Source organism: Acomys minous (assembly GCF_964271855.1).
Source record: "Acomys minous genome assembly, chromosome: 6".
NCBI classification, from domain to species: Eukaryota; Metazoa; Chordata; class Mammalia; order Rodentia; family Muridae; genus Acomys; species Acomys minous.
Window position 1 is genome coordinate 20,870,924 of NC_140487.1, and position 16,692 is coordinate 20,887,615.

The 16,692-nt window shown below is 41.8% G+C and overlaps 1 protein-coding gene across 11 annotated transcripts in view; it reads right to left on the bottom strand.

The window, feature by feature from the left end:
- The window catches only part of PPP1R9A (protein phosphatase 1 regulatory subunit 9A), a 293,927-nt gene that overhangs the window by 38,787 nt on the left and 238,448 nt on the right, over window positions 1-16,692 (bottom strand). For all 11 annotated transcript variants that reach the window (XM_084785945.1, XM_084785944.1, XM_084785938.1 and 8 more), the window contains 3 exons: window positions 14,743-14,972; window positions 11,987-12,083; window positions 11,722-11,893 (listed from right to left, as the gene is read on the bottom strand). In XM_084785945.1, the coding sequence (XP_084642071.1) occupies window positions 11,722-11,893; window positions 11,987-12,083; window positions 14,743-14,972 (499 nt within the window). The remainder of the gene's footprint in view (window positions 1-11,721; window positions 11,894-11,986; window positions 12,084-14,742; window positions 14,973-16,692) is intronic.

Genomic DNA, 16,692 nt, shown 5'->3' on the forward strand with positions numbered 1-16,692 from the left:
GGTAGCTTCCTCTGCAGTTATTTAAATATAAAGCTAAGAAACATGTCCTAAGTTGTATTCATGAAAATCTCTAAAGCTGATTTCTTACCACTTCAATAAAAAGATTATTGCTCTTTTCTAATCTTTTTTAAAATGTTTTTTTCATTTTTAATTTATTCACTTTACACCCCAATTGTAGGCCCCTCCCTTGTCTACTCCCGGTCCCACCCTCCCTCCCTCCCCTCCCTCCCCCTCCCCTAGTCCTTAGGAAGGAGGAGTCCTCCTCCCCTTTCATCTGGCCTGAGATACCAAGTCTCATTTGGACTGCCTGCATCCTCGACTTCTGAGCCCTGATAAGACCGCTGCACCAGGAGGAAGTGGTCAATGACTGGGCAGGAGAGTCCATGTCAGAGGCAGTCCCAACTCCCCATATTGGGGGACCCACATGGAGACTGTGCTGCCTATCGACTACATCTGAGCAGAGGGCCTAGATCCTCTCCATGCATGGTCCTTGGTTGGTGCATCAGTCTCTGCAGCAGCGCCCCTACCCCCTACCAACTGCCACCACATTTGTTGGCTCTATTGGTCTCCTTGTGGAGCTCCTGTCCTTTCCAGGTCCTTCTAACCCCCAACTCTTCCATAAGACTCCCTGCATCTCACCTCGAAGTTTGTCTGAGTTTTAGCATTTGCTTTCATCCCTGCTGGGTGGAGTCTTTCAGAGGACATCTATGGTAGGCTCCCTTCCTGTTCCTTCTCTTCCACTACCTCTGGTGTCTATTCTATTTGTTGTTCCGAATGATAATTAAGCAACCTCCTAAGATCCTCCTTGTTATTTAGCTTCTTTAGGTCTGTGTATCGTAGTGTGGTTCTTCTGTATTATCTGGCTAATATCTGCTTATAAGTGAGTATATACCATGCATGTCTTTGTGGGTTCAGGTTAATTCACTCAGGATGATTTATCTTTTCAAGTTCTGTCCATTTGGATGCAAATTTCAAGACTTCCTTGTTTTTAATAGTTAAGTAGTATTCCATTGTGTAAATGTACCACAGTTTCTTTATCTATTCTTTGGTTGAGGGACATCTGGGTTGTTTCCAGATTCTGGCTATTATGAACATAGTTGAGTAAATGTCCTTGTTGTATGGTGGAGCATATTCATATTTTGGGTATATGCCCAGGAGTGGTTTGGCTGGTTCTTGAGTTAGAGCTATTCTCAATTTTCTGAGAAAGTGCCAGATTGATTCCATGCCAGAAAAGGGCATCAGATCAAATTATAGATGGTTGGGAGCTACCATGTGGTTGCTGAGAATTGAACTCAAGACCCATGGAAGAGCAGACAGATCACTGAGCCATCTCTCCAGCTCCCTATTTTGTAATCTTTGAGTAAGGGTAGATTTATTGTTATAAACTATATTTTACTTGGCAATTGTTGAAAGAATATGTAGGAATTCCTTTTCACCTCTGTACCCACAAAAACAATTTCAAACCCAAATGGACTCGGGAATGCAATCTAGTTATTTGTATCAGTGCAGGGCTTTCTGGGTGGTGTTCAAAGCTGATTTAAGATGAGATTCTGTGCATAAAATGGGCAGACAGAAGTTCTGGGAATATAAAAGATAAAGAATCTAGCTTTAGGTTTTAGGGAAACTCATGTACACACTTCAGTACTCTTCCATTATGACTGGTCTGTAGATTCTGATAGAAAAGGGATTGTGCACAGCCTAAAAGCCAAGGGAATGCAAATATCATCAAATGACAACTTGGCTGGGGCCTCAGGGCTGCAGGTGAGTTAGGCCTAGGGGGACAGGTCACATCAATAGCTTCCTTCTAAGTACAGGAAGTATTCAGATCTTTAAGCTTCTATAGACAGTAAAGCCCATCACCTGAGATGGGCATTGTTTACCTAATGGGGCAGTACCATTCAACTGTGGGAAGGCCCAGCTCCAGGTGTCATGAGAAAACCTGAAGTTAGCGTGTTTATACTACCTGCAAGAGTTGTTTAAGATGTTACTACTGACTTAGAAGACTCTTACTAATAGTCCTTAACAGGAACCTAAACACACATACTATCTTAAGTCCTTGTAGCTGCTTAAGAGCTATGTAATTAGCTAAGTTTATGAACAGGAAACATGATTTAAAACCCACTTATAGTGACTTGCAAGCAACATTTTACAAAGATGTGAAAAAAATTTTTTTTCTTTTTCTTTTTTGGTGTTTAACACCAGTTAGGATAAAAAACAAAACTAAACAATATTCTACTGTTTCTACAGTTTTAAGAATTTATTTCTCACAGATATGGGACATAATTACCATAAGAATTAACACAAACTATTTTGTATCTGCCTTAAAGAAGAACTTAGCCATAACTGTGGTTCATAGCCCCTATAACAGGGCCATGATACTGTACGCACTGAACCAATACAGTTGGTATGCTTTCCAGAACTATACATTGAGGTGAGTTTTCTGGTCCTAACTCCAAACAGCTGTTTGTGTTTCAGTTTTTATGTCTGTGAGTAGAGTACATGGTGATTAGATTTCCTAAGTGGAATATTTAGGACCACCCCCTCCAACCTTGAAAAGTTGAGCAGAACCAAGGGTAGCCAACACTTCTCTACAAACCCCACAGCACCTTCCTATTCTCAGACCCCACCATAGTTTCCCAGTCTATTCTTGCAGTCCATCGTAATGGTAGCATACTAGGCAGTCTCCTAATAATCCAATTTCCCATAGAAGTCTAGTGATTCCTATGACTTTTATGGGGAGCCAGACTACACGCCTAAACAAAAGAAATATTTGGAACACATCTTCCCTGTAAAGTTCCCTTAGAAAGGAAATTAACTATATTTGGGTTAACATGATCTCTACTTTCAGAAGATTATAATCAAACAAAACTGAAAATCCAAATCAAAATGATTACCTGTTACACTTTTTTTTTTTTTTAATGAACAGGAAATGGCTAAAAGTCCATTCTAAGAGAGTGACATGTCTTTCTACAAAAGCCAGCTTTTGGTATCTCCAACACCAATGTCTGTCTCAGGAAGATGAGGGATCTGCAGAACTACATGAGTTTATGAAAACAGAATAAGACACGTGGACCAAGGAAAGACACCCCACCTCCCAAGGCTCTGCATCTTCCTCTGAATGTCTCTGTGATCTGTAATGACTCGCCTGTAGGCAGGTTCAAACTCCCATCACCCTAGCTAGGCAACTTAGTTGCTTTGTATTGTTGGGAAGGACTACTTTTTTACTTTAATTATATGCCAGGAAAATAGTAAATAAATATCGATTCCTCATCCATTTACCTTGTTCATTAAACATTTGCATGGTGATTTCCAGGAATGTTTACTCCTTAATTAGTGAGATTCAGAAGCAGTTCAGTCAAAATACTTGTTGAGAAAAGAAAATGAGGAATAATGTATTCAGAAAAAAATGATTATGAAAGTTTACCAGATTGTGTCGCTATGCACGACTAAAGAAAGCTTGGTTCTGCCCCACAATTTGTCCTCCCCACTTCTGAGATAAACAAGAGAGCAAAGAACAACTACTTCACTGCCTGCGTCTAACGTTCGTCCATGAGACATTCTTTAAAATTTTTTTTTGTTAGATTTCTTTATTTACTTATTTATTTGTATGGGGGTTCACAGTGTGTGTGTGTGTGTGTGTGTGTGTGTGTGTGTGTGTGTGTGTGTGTGTGTGTGTGAATTAGAAGAGGACTGTGGAAGTTGGCTTTCTCCTTCCATTCCACCATGTGTGTCCCAGAAACCGAAGTCACCTTGTTGGGGTTGGTAGCAAGCCCCTCTACTAGCTGGGTGACATTCTTGATACCTGAGACATTCTTTTGTTTTGTTTTGCTTTTTGTTTTTTGGAGACAGGGTCTCTCTGTGTAGCTTTGGCTGCCCTGGAGCTCACTCTGTAGACCGGGCTGGCCTCGAAGATACAGAGATGCACCTGCCTCTGCCTCCCGAATGCTGAGATCATAGGCCTGTGCTACCACGTCCAACTGAAACATTCTTTATAAAGAAATATAAGTATTCCCTTGAATTTCAATAACTTCCTATTTAATGAATTCTATCTGTTTGTTTGTTTTTTCCCTGACAGGGTTTCTTTGTCTGTCCTGGACACCCTTTGTAAAGCAGCCTTGCAGAGAAGTTACATAGATCTGCATGCCTCTGCCTCCCGAGTGCTGGGACTATAGGCCTGTGCCACCACATCCGGCTAATTCTATCTTGAATTTTGTCTTTAATCCTAGTTCAAAATTCTAGCCTCCAATGCTGAAAGTGAAATGTTTAATGCGCTCAAAACTCTACCAGGAAATAAAATAGATGTTACAGTGGAAGTCAGGCCTGGTGCAAAAAACACACAGGTTTCTGAAGATTCACTGAAATGAAGCTCCAAAGAAACAGAGTGGACAGGAAAACGTTTCTCTGAGGGGCCTAGTGACCCTGGGAAACTCGTATCCATTCAAGTTTCTGATGATGCAGTCCTTTCTTCTTACTAAAATTTACACTTACATGAAGCCTGATTTTGTGTGCCCGTGTGCGCATGTATGGGAGTTTCTCCTTTTTAGTTTCCAGTTACATTCCCTGAAAAATGTTTTTTTTTTCTTCCTGTTTCACTTGTTTTTTGTTTTTGTTTTCTGCTTTCAAGACAGGTTCTTATGTATTCCAAAATAAGTTTATTAAAAAAAAATTAATCTACTGCATTCCTTGTTAAGTTCTTTTAATCCACAGACTTCTGAGTTTTCTTTTTTATGTATTCAATTAAAACAAAACAAGTGACATTGACAATAGCCATCACCTGGGTAGGGTGTGGAGAGGGAGGAGGACGTGGATTTGATAAAAACAAATTATATTCTTACATAAAATTCTCAAACAATAAATTTAAAAAACCCAGTGCATTATAACTTTGTTCCTTTCTTCTGTCTCCTCCTTCATTTACTTCATTTGCTTCTCCTGGTATCACTTGCTAGAAGGCCAGGTCAACAGCATTCAGAAATGGTAATAATGCTTTTAATCGAGCAACATTGGACACATTTTCAGTTTTAAAGGGGATTCCTGGTTTCAGCATTTGCTGTGCATAGGAGCTTTGACAGAGGCTTTCGCTAGTCTCACAGTACCGAGCTAAGGAAGTTTTTTCATAGTTCTAATAGGATAAACTCATTATAGACAGATATTATTAACTGTCCATCTTCACCCACTAAAATAATCATATTCATTTTTCTTTCAGCTAATATATAGAATATGAATTTTATATTAAACCAACCTTATGTTCTTTGCACAGGCATAAATCTTATTTTAAGTTATACTTCTATATTTGGTTGGCTAATATTTAATGTGGGATATTTAACAGTTTCTAGATCAACTGTGTTTTCAACATTGAAACCTTGAAGTGATTCCTGAGCAAGCTGATTTCCTGCTGAAGTACATTTTCAGGAAAAATTCTTTTGACCTATTGGTTTAAAAAAGGCTCAGATTATGCTTGTCTGAAATAAAAATTTTCCTTATTTTATATTTTATCTATTTTTTTTTTAGACAATTCTTCCTGGTTAGCCCAGGCTGGCCCTATACATGTGTTCCTCAGCTTCTGTCTACTGAAAACTGGCTGCAGGTCAGCTTCTTTCTTAATCTCAAAGGCACTGTCTGAAGGTCAGCAAGTAGGCAGCTGATTTTCTCTTGATTTTTAAAGTTATTCTCCAGATGTCTTCTGGTCTCCACTTCAGCTACTATTACATTTAACTGCAATCTTTTTTTTTCTTTAATAATTTTATTTTTATTTATTCTGCTTGGAAATATTTATACTTTTAAATCACCCACTCTTTACTGCAGCATTCTTATTTCTTGGAACCTACCTAAATATTATAACAGGCAAACAAAGAAACATACCCAGTAGTTCACTGTACCATTATTGATAAAACTTACTATCATGTATGTTCAATCTAAACGCTAGCTTTCTTAAACAGGGAGCCTTCTCTGTTTCCAAACCTAGCTGGTTATAATAATCTAAGACCAGTGTTGACTATAAATTTTCACACAACTATTATCTACTTGGTATTTGGTTTGACAAGGTACACTTTGTGGTCAAATATTTCAGACAGGAGATAAAAGTCCAAGACAGACAGTACAAGTGACCATTTGGGATTCTGAAATTTACAGGGTATTGTGAAAAAACAAAAGAGTGGGCTGGAAAGGTGGCTCAGTGGTTAAGAGCACTGGCTGCTTTTCTAAAGACCTGGGTTCAAATCCCAACACCCACATGGCAGTTCACAACTGTCTGTAACTCCAGTTCCTGTAAAGTTCACCCTCGCACATACATACATGGAGGCAAAAACACAAATGTAAATAAAATAAAATAATTAAAAAAAAAAAACCCACTACAGCACAGACTTGTCATCGCAGGACTCAGGCCACCAAGAGAGGAGGATCATAAACTTGAGGCCAGTCCAGGATAAACAGTGAGACCCTGTCTCAACACAAAACAAAAGCAATAAACAACCACTAAGAATATTAGAAGCAGTGAAGACTGTTTTTATGAGAGCAAATTGTTTAGTACAGTTGCTGCTGTACTGTGCCAACTGTGCCAACCCAGCGGGAGGCTGTGGCAAGCCTCACTCTGCCGCTAACCCTGTCAACTCCCAGGTTCATTTAGAAACCAGGGCTTGCCGTGTTTTTGTTCTGTTCTAAGGAAGGTGATACAGTTATTTGATCAATGGTTTACAATGGTTTCCTTCCAACAATTCCCACTGTTGAAGCTTGCCACTTGGAGGACACACGAGGCATAGAATATATAGGATACACCATGCGGGACCTCTCTTGATTCTGACTTTGTCATGTTTCATTGTTTCATGATGGTTCTAGAACCTTTAAGAGGAACAAGGTGGTTAAAGACAACTTGCAGCCTCAGAGCTGCACAGAGGGCTGTGAAAGGACAGCAGAGCTGTTCCAGGAAGGGTTTGCTGTGCACATCACCAGTGTGGAGTTAGGTACTGCGCCAAGTACTTAACTAAGATGATTCACGCAATTCTCCTATCAGCACTGTATATTTTATTCTTTTGTAGTTTTTCTACTTGGAAAGGGACATTGAAGAACTTCATGGGACTCAACAGATGGAAGTTGATACTTAAAGGAACTAAAGGAACGAGTTCTCTCTCTCTCTCTCTCTCTCTCTCTCTCTCTCTCTCTCTCTCTCTCTCGTGTGTGTGTGTGTGTGTGTGTGTGTGTGTGTGTGTGTGTGAAGGTCAGGTCAATGCTGAGTGTCTTTCTTGCCTACTCTCTACCTCACTGTCTGAGGTAGAGTTCCGTACAGAACCAAGGCTCACCCATTTGGCGGAATGGCCAAAGATCTCCAGGGATCTGCCCAATTCTGCCTACTCCTGAGTACTGGGGCTACAGATGGGCCGACACTCCCAGATTTTCACACACGTGTTGGGGAACAAGAGTCAGGTTCTCATGTTTGGGCAGCAGTTACTTTAGCAGCAGAGCCATCTCCCCAACACTAACAATGAAGCACTGTACGGGACCATCCACATTTATGCTTTGCAGAAGAGACGATGCAGTGTTCTCTAGGTAAATGTGACAAATAATTTGGTTGTGATGCTCATCCTTTTATAGAAATCTTTGAGTTAGTTTCCTTAGTTACAGGCACCCCAGTTTCTATTGGCCCTCAAACCTGGTGGCAACAGTTATAATGTTATGAACCAATACTTTGTTCTTATTGGGAGCATAATTTAGTTTTTAAAAAAAGGTTGCTTTGATTTTAAGCAACTTTTCTCTAATTCTGTACTCTTCAGGTGTGTCTGTGGTATCTTAAGTTCTACAAATGTCTCTCCCTTTTCTGTGTTTGACTTCATCCATCCATCCCACCATTATACTTCCTGTTACATAGTGGCCAAGCCCTAACATGCTCTTTCTACCCAGGAGCCACCTTTCCCTTCACAAGTCGCCATTTAAAACATCCCTAGAAACACTCAGTGTTCATATGACTCTAAATGAGATCACACTTGTCTCTGCTCCCTTTCATTATGGCAACCATCATTTGCCTGCATCGGTAACTCCCTCCTACCCATCCAAGGCTTTTTCCCTTTCAGTACGTTTGCGGACCATGCCTAACCTCTCTCTAAGAAAACAGACTCTAAATATTTGAAGCTGAAACAGTATCATCATAAGAGTCAAGACTTGTACAGATGCTCAGGATGGACATGCTGAATTTCGGGGAAATCTATCCAACTAAGTTAAATCTTACATTCTGCTGACGAGTCAACATAGTAGCACAGCCCCAGATGCCACTGGCACCCCAGGGTCTAGGAAAAAAGGCCTGTACAGATCAGTGTTACTGAGGTACTGAGCAAAGACAGTATGGAAATACCATAGTTTTCATAGATAGAATATAATATTTGACAAACACATGGTGTAAAATAGAGGGGATTTGAGATGTGTTAAAACTCTTGATGAAAAAAACTAAGGGGCTGGAGAGATGGCTCAGCAGCTAAGAGCAGGCTACTCTTCCAGAGGATCTGGGTTCAATTTCTAGCAGCCACTTGGCAGCTCACCAAGTTCAGCTCACTGTCTGTAACTCCAGTTCCAGGGAGTCTGACACTTTCTCACACATGTACATGCAATACAGTTGAAATAAAATTAAATTTTAAAAAAATTTAAAAAGAAAATTATTAAATTTGTTTTCTATAATTAAGGAAAAAATAAAGTATTCAAATATATTAAATAATGAATTTATATGCTTAATCTTTAACTCTTTAAATTTTAATTAATTAATTAATTTAGATATAACTTCTCACTGTGTCTCTCTGGTTGGCCTGGAACTTGCTAAGTAGAAGAAGAATACACTGGCTTGGAGATCACAAAGCTCTGCTTGCCTCTGCTCCTGCCCCCTGTGAGCTGTAATTAAAGCTGTGCCCCACATGCTTGGCCTTTTACCCAAGTTTTAATGAAATACCTGTGTTGGTTTAGTTTTGACAAGAAAACATACAAATAGTGTAGTAAATTTCTGCAAAGTTTGAATAGTTTCCTCACAGTTCTTCAAGCTGCAATACTGAGAGTCACCTAACCACCCAGTCCTTATCAGGAAGATCTGTCCTGGAATGCAGTCAGCGTGGAGGAATGAATGTTTCTGGTCCTTTCCTTTCTGCCTCCTTGTCTTGCCTTCCCTTCCCTCTCTCTTTCATTAGTTCATTCTGACACAGTTTATCACTGACCTTCTTTGGGAGCTGCCTCAAACCCCAACCAAACAGTCTAAGCCCTTCTTCTAACCCTCCAGAGCTGGGAAGCAGATAACAACTGGACAGTCCTGAGGGGAAGCACACTAGCCCTGCAGCTGATGGGCAGGTGGCATGGTGGGGACTGCTGTTAGGGTCTTCCTGCAGCTGATGGTCAGGGTGCCATGGTGGGGACGACTGTTAGGGTCTTCCAATACTGAATGGGCTGTGTTGGATCTGTAGCTTTACTCCCTAAATTTGTGTCTTTGTTGTTCCCTAGCCAACAGAAGCAAAAGATGGAGCTAGAAAAGTGCTTTCCAGAACATTCCATCTAGCTGCTCGCCAAGTCACTTAAGCTTATGTGATCAAGTGATTGAAATTCAAGATTTGTTACTGACTGTCATAGCTGGCAAAGCCAGAAGAGCATGGCTCGCTATGTATACTACTAAAGTCAGGTGGGGGACTCCACTTCCACCACAGGCAGGGCTCTCTTTCAGGAAGAATTCATAGTATCCATATCTCACTGTGAGCTGACACTGTTGCTACAGAAACCGATAATTATGTGGCAAAATGGAGGGTGCGTAATAGAAAAAGGGTTCAGAAGAAATGGAAGGTTTTGATCCAAATCAGCATGCTAACAGTACAGTTTGTTGATCTTCTGTAGCCACATAATTTAATAAATATCATTAATTATATGTTTGACAAGACACTGACTTCCAAGCTGAAAGAAATGAGTAAGAGAGAAAGGCTACTAGTTAACTGGTCATACCCTGTGTATACCCCAGCAAGATCCCATATTTATAATAAACTGCACTTAAACTTTGAACACTCAAAAAGGTTAAACACACACACACACACACAGGCTTGATTTCTGATACTTGCCTTTAAACTTCCATTGTAGGCCTTTCCAGGCATAAAAACCGTAGTTGCAATTGCTAATGTCCACCTTACCTCACAGTTCCATGGTGCCAAGCTACTTGGTAGGTTGAAGAGGAAAGCTCTGACGCCATTTTTTTATAGTTCAGACGGTAAGGCCAGTGCAGAGCAGCTGTGGGGGACCCTCTGGAAGCACAGCTCTCAGGGGTGGGCCAGTGCAGCCCTTTCCTGCCCGCTTCCTAGAGTCATCACTTATAAACTAGCCCTTACTTAGGGTCAACCCAGCAGAAGACAGACATAAATCTAGTGAGCGCATCCAAATCCTTAAACACAAACTTCATTTAAATAAACATTTTCAATAGTTTGCGCTTTCAATGACTAGGATGCTACTTCTAAAGTTAATGCTAGGATATAAACAGTTGCTTACTTGAGAAAAATCTCTCTGGAAACATCTATGTATTGACGGTGTGGTGCATGTGTGTGCCTCTGTCTCTGTGTGTACATGTGTGAGTGGGTGTTTGTGCCAGTGTGTGCACGTGTGTGTTGGAGTCAAGAGTCGAATGCAGCTGTCGCTCCTCAGAAAGCATTAACCGTATTTTATCTTAGAGAAGGTCTCTCAGGGAACCTGGAGTTTTGATTTAGCTAGGCTGCCGGGACAGCAAGTCCCCGAGCCCCTCTTATTTCTCCTCCTCCTAGAATCAGGGTTACACATGCACCTCACTGTACTTGGCTTTTTACATGACAACGGTGGCTCTGGACTCAGATCCTAATGCCGAGTGGAGAACACTCTTCCAACTGAGCCATTTCCCCAGCCACGGAAATATTTCAATAAGAGAGAAAGAGAATGAAAAAAATGAAACAGTTCAAAATGAGCAGAGTTTTACTACATGCCATCCTAATGGGGGTGTGGGTGAAGGGGGAGTCCCTGCTTTCCAAGCACTGTTAAATATTCTCGTAAAATGAAGACACCAAAAGTCCTCTGGTCTGTGCATTTATATGTGCACCTTTTGAATGTATGGATGTTCTACCTATAATGAAGCACTCATCCATATGGACATATACACAGACTCTGTGCATAGAATTTGAGTGTATGAGAACATAAAAGCAATGTTTGGATCATGGTTGTATTTGATATTATGTTTTCTACTTATTTGTTTTTGTGTGTGTGTGTGTGTGTGTGTGTGTGTGTGTGTGTATGTTTTGTTGTTGTTGTCTGCAAGATGGACATGGGAAGTGCAGATAAGACCCAAGACAAAAACAAAAACAAAAGCAAAAAACAAAAAAAAAAAAAACCAGAATGGAAGGGAAGATCTTAAGTGAGTGAGTGAGTCTGGAGCTAGAAACAGGCAGCCAGCTTTTTTGATGCCAGAGCAAGGTGATTATTCTAAGGTGGGGACTAGAAAAACATGGACTCTCATTTCTGATGCAGCTTACTAAGTGCACTTATTTATAACATTTTAAAGACAGCGCTTGGGTTTGCCTTCAGCAGGGACTCTTGTCATTTACACAGGAGCATCTCTGTTTGATATGAGCTGAAATGACAGGCTCTCGTCCTGGTAACTCTCAGAAGGCAGTTTGAGATTTAGCTTCTCTGAGTCAGAAGAAGACCTAAATCCTATCCCACTGTCAGTAACAAGGATGTCTGCGGCGAGGCTCGACTGACCTTGACTCAAACCGTCCTGGCAGGTTGTTAGCTTGCCGTCCACATTCTCCATAGTGTCCCCCTTCGAGACTTCCCCAGGAGAGGTCCTTCTCTCAAAGATGTTGTTGTTGTTGTTAACTTGGGTCCCATTTTGCTTCAGCAGTCTGAACACCTCAGCCTCCAAATCTCTGATCTAGAACACAAAAATCCATCCACAAATTGGAATCTCCAGTATTGCTCTGGGCAGAATGGCCTCACCATTAGTGGCTCTGAGCAAACCACTCACCCGTACTTGCAGGCCTTGGACTTCCACCAGGTGAGCTTTTTCCACCTCTTCTAGCTTCTTCCTTTCTACTTCCTGTCTCTTGATGAAGTCAAGCTCTCTTAAGAAGAAAATAACAACTTCAGTTGAAGGCAACTTTCAAGTGAAGAAATGGGAACATTTTTATAAAAGTTCTCAAGTACACAGTGCAATGAACACTAAGGATCTATTTACATAAGTGAAACTCAAATACAGTTAGTGCAAGTTTATGGCAACAGAAGAAAGGGCATCTTTAATAATTTAACCACAAGCACGGAAAATGTTTTGCTGTTTCTCAGTCTGCTGTTCATCTGGAGTGCCTGGGCTGGAGCCTGCACACTCATGTGGACAGGAGTTACTGCACTGAAGACTCCATGGGGAATTTAATGGTGGTAGCAAAAGATGAAAGTAGATGCTAAGAGCTGAAAGGGGTACATGCAGTGAAAAACCAGAGGAGGGGCACTGAAGAGCACTCACACCTCCACAGGTAATACCGGAGAAGGGAGCACTCACACCTCCACAGGTAATGCTAGAGAAGGGGAGTACTCACACCTCCACGGGTAATACTGGAGAAGGGAGCACTCACACCTCCACAGGTAATGCTGGAGAAGGGGAGCACTCACACCTCCACGGGTAATACTGGAGAAGGGAGCATTCGCACCTCCACAGGTAATACTGGAGAAGGGGAGCACTCACACCTCTACGGGTAATACCGGAGAAGGGAGCACTCACACCTCCACAGGTAATACTGGAGAAGGGGAGCACTCATACCTCCACGGGTAATACCGGAGAAGGGAGCACTCACACCTCCACAGGTAATACTGGAGAAGGGGAGCACTCATACCTCCACGGGTAATACTGGAGAAGGGAGCACTCATACCTCCACAGGTAATACTGGAGAAGGGAGCACTCACACCTCCACGGGTAATACTGGAGAAGGGGAGCACTCTACCTCCATGGGTAATACCGGAGAAGGGAGTACTCACACCTCCACAGGTAATACTGGAAAAGGGGAGCACTCACACCTCTATGGGTAATACTGGAGAAGGGAGCATTCGCACCTCCACAGGTAATACTGGAGAAGGGGAGCACTCACACCTCTACGGGTAATACTGGAGAATGGAGCATTCGCACCTCCACAGGTAATACTGGAGAAGGGGAGCACTCACACCTCTACGGGTAATACTGGAGAAGGGAGCACTCACACCTCCACGGGTAATAATGGAGAAGGGAGCATTCGCACCTCCACAGGTAATACTGGAGAAGGGGAGCACTCATACCTCCACGGGTAATATCGGAGAAGGGAGTACTCACACCTCCACAGGTAATAATGGAAAAGGGGAGGGAGCATTCACACCTCCATGGGTAATACTGGAAAAGGGGAGCACTCATACCTCCACAGGTGATACTGGAAAAGGGGAGCACTCAAACCTCCATGGGTAATACTGGAGAAGGGAGCACTCATACCTCCACAGGTAATAGTGGAGAAGGGGAGCACTCACACTTCCATGGGTAATACTGGAGAAGGTAAATTCTCCTACCTCCATGAGTAATACTGGAGGAGCACTCACACCTCCATGGGTAATACTGGAGAAGGGGAGCACTCAAATCTCCATAGGTAATACTGGAGAAGGGAGCACTCATACCTCTACAGGTAATACTGGAGAAGGGGAGCACTCACACCTCAATGGGTAATATTGGAAAAGGGGAGCACTCACACCTCCACGGGTAATACTGGAGAAGGGAGCACTCACACTTCCATAGGTAATACTGGAGAAGGGGAGCACTCACACCTCCATGGGTAATACTGGAGAAGGGAAGCACTCACACCTCCACGGGTAATATTGGGGAAGGGGAACACTCACACCTCCATGGGTAATACTGGAGAAAGGGACTGCCCTCTGTTCTGAAAGTGAATCTGGTAATTTTTATAGGTAGATACAGTGTTGTTTGCAAAAACTGCAATGGTTATGTTGAGTTCACAGTCACAACAATTATCACCTTTGAAACAATTTTTTAATAGCTATCTGTTTCAACTATGAAAACATTAATTAGTTCTACGACAGGAAAGAAATATGGTGACTGTGACACACATACTTAGCTTCTAAGGCTTGTAACAGAAAACCAAAGAAGGGGCTGGTTTTGGTCTAGTGAGTCAGAAATAACTATGAAAATCTCCCTGGGCGTGCTAACAGTACATCAAGGCCTGGGTGTGAAAGGAAAACAACTGCAGCTTCCACGGCACAGTGTAACGCGGGTGTGCCTCACTGTTGTGAGCCGGGGCCTGAGAGCAGTAGATGAGAAACACAGAGCGGGGTGGGAGGTCACGCAAGTCAATGTTTACACTATCTATAGAGGCGGAGTCTGTGGTTACTGATTCTAAGAACACAGACAGAAGCAGCCTGACAACCAGATCTCAAATGTACGTAGCATGTCCAACTGTCAGCCAAGCATCCTGTACAATTTCATCGGCACCTCTGGTTTCTACGTCACAGAAATGCTTTCACAAAGAACCAAGAATTCTAAATGTCTCAATAGTTACCATCAAAAGCGGAGGCAGAGTCGTTCCCATGAGAAAAAGTTACTGCCCTCATCTGTGAAAACTGTGATCTGAAAGGGAAAGGCCAGCCTGTCCTGCCCACACCTCTAAATAGAACCAATATTCAAAACGACATTCTGAAATTATATAGCAGGTCACACACATGTCGGTTCTGTCATTTGGATCCCTAGGGAATACTTACTTTTGTTGAAAATCCTTGATCAGCTTTTTTGCTTTGTTGTACTTCTTTTCCAAGGCCTGATACTGGCTTTGGGTCTCTTTGAGATGCTCGTTTACGGTGTGACATAACGTCTGCGCCTCAATCCAGTAGCTTTCCAACTTCAGCATCCTCTCTTTATTCTCCTCTATGTTCTGTTGGAGCTGGTTCTTTTCTAGCTCCCACCTTACTTTCTCATTTTCTGCCGCTTGCAGCTGGAGAAAACAAACGTCAAGGCAAACACGATTTGGGTATGTCTGTCGCAACTCTCTTTCCACACTATTATAGCTTGTTTTAGATACAATTCTATTGCTATGCTCGATCAGTCATTAAATCAGCTTGAGACGAGAAGAGCAACAATTCCTCCCACATCCATAAAAGATAAGGTGCGAGGCCTGAAAAGGGAAATGACGTGCTTAGAGTCACCCATCTGATAAGTGATGAGAAACAAATCTGCTTTCAAAGTCCCTTGAACTTTCCTTAAAACCATGTAGTTTAAAATACTGCACGGTGGGAAACACAGCCAGCCTTTCACTGATTATATCCAATAAATGCCAGCACATTTCCTTTGAGAGCGCGTTAAATAAAGTGAAGGACAGTAAGTTGAAAATTAACTAAAAAGGGAGTGGGGGTGGGGAAGGGGTGAGGAGCAGAAGCACACTGTGTACCGATGGTTAGGAAGGGACTTAGCAGTCACTCGGCTTTTGTTTTAATTGTGTTCCTCAACACAAGTGGTTCAGGTTTATAAGAGTCCGAGTCACCACCTACACAGTGCGCCTGTGCTCTCCCGGCTCAGCATCCTTGTGACACTTCTTAACCATCATAAGCATTTGATAAGAGTCAGCTTCTCTTACTGTACTTTTAACCCTTTGGAGGATGGTTATTAGGTCCATGATTTCAATTGACATGAACACTGTCTGTCAGTGAATATATTTCAGGGAATGTTTGTTATAAATGTCCAGATCTTTACAAGGCTTAATTTACACTATGTATAAAAAGACAAGGACAAGTAACGATCTAAGGGGTTGTCTGACTAATTTAAATCCCTCCAGAAAGACAGTTGTGTGGTTGGTGTGCAGGCGGTCTCAGGAATGCGGAGTGCAGTCTTCTCCAGGCCGCCTGGATGATTCGAGTGCAGGAAAGAGGAAACTAAGCCGGCATTGCTCTTGACATAGAAACCTAAGACTGCTCTTCAGATGAGGGCGTGAAGGGCTCTAACGACTGCCACCTGTCAATCAAGCTGCAGCCCCACCTACCTTCTCTGCTTTCAAAGTTATCACTATTCAAGACGACATTCTGAAATTATATAGCATTGAAAAAAAATGGAAATACACACCCACATAAATATATATTTACATGTAACAAGAATAGTTTTGCGAAAGTTGTTTTTACTAAATACATTTGGATAAGAGGTTACAAAGTAAAAACTTAGTCCCAAACACTTTGAAATAAGGAATCTATGTAACATGGATAGTAATCGCATTAACATATTTTCAAGTGTGAATATCCCATGCCAATGTAGGAAGAAAAATATAAAATAGTAATTTGTAGTCTTTTCTAAATTAAACCTTCATAGTTAAATGCCTAAGCCTGTCTGCGAGAGCATTTATAAACACAGGAGCTCCCTTTCCCTACTTGTAACCAACAGTTTAAAAGATCTGCCTTTTAACATCAAGAAACAGTTCTCAGATAAAAAGAGGTTTTTACTGCATCTTTAATTAAGGAACATTTTATAGCAGTTGTTTATGCACCAGCCACTGCTAACTTAAAATCTGAAATTCACAGTGAGAGGCTGACACCATGCAGGATGTATAAACATGCTTTGACTAAAGAGCTTCAGAGCGCGTTAGTGGAGAATGCCGTTTAACCAGAGGAGCCAGCTAATTCATCCCCATTTAAAACACATGGGAAATCCAAAACAAGTATTCACTGTGA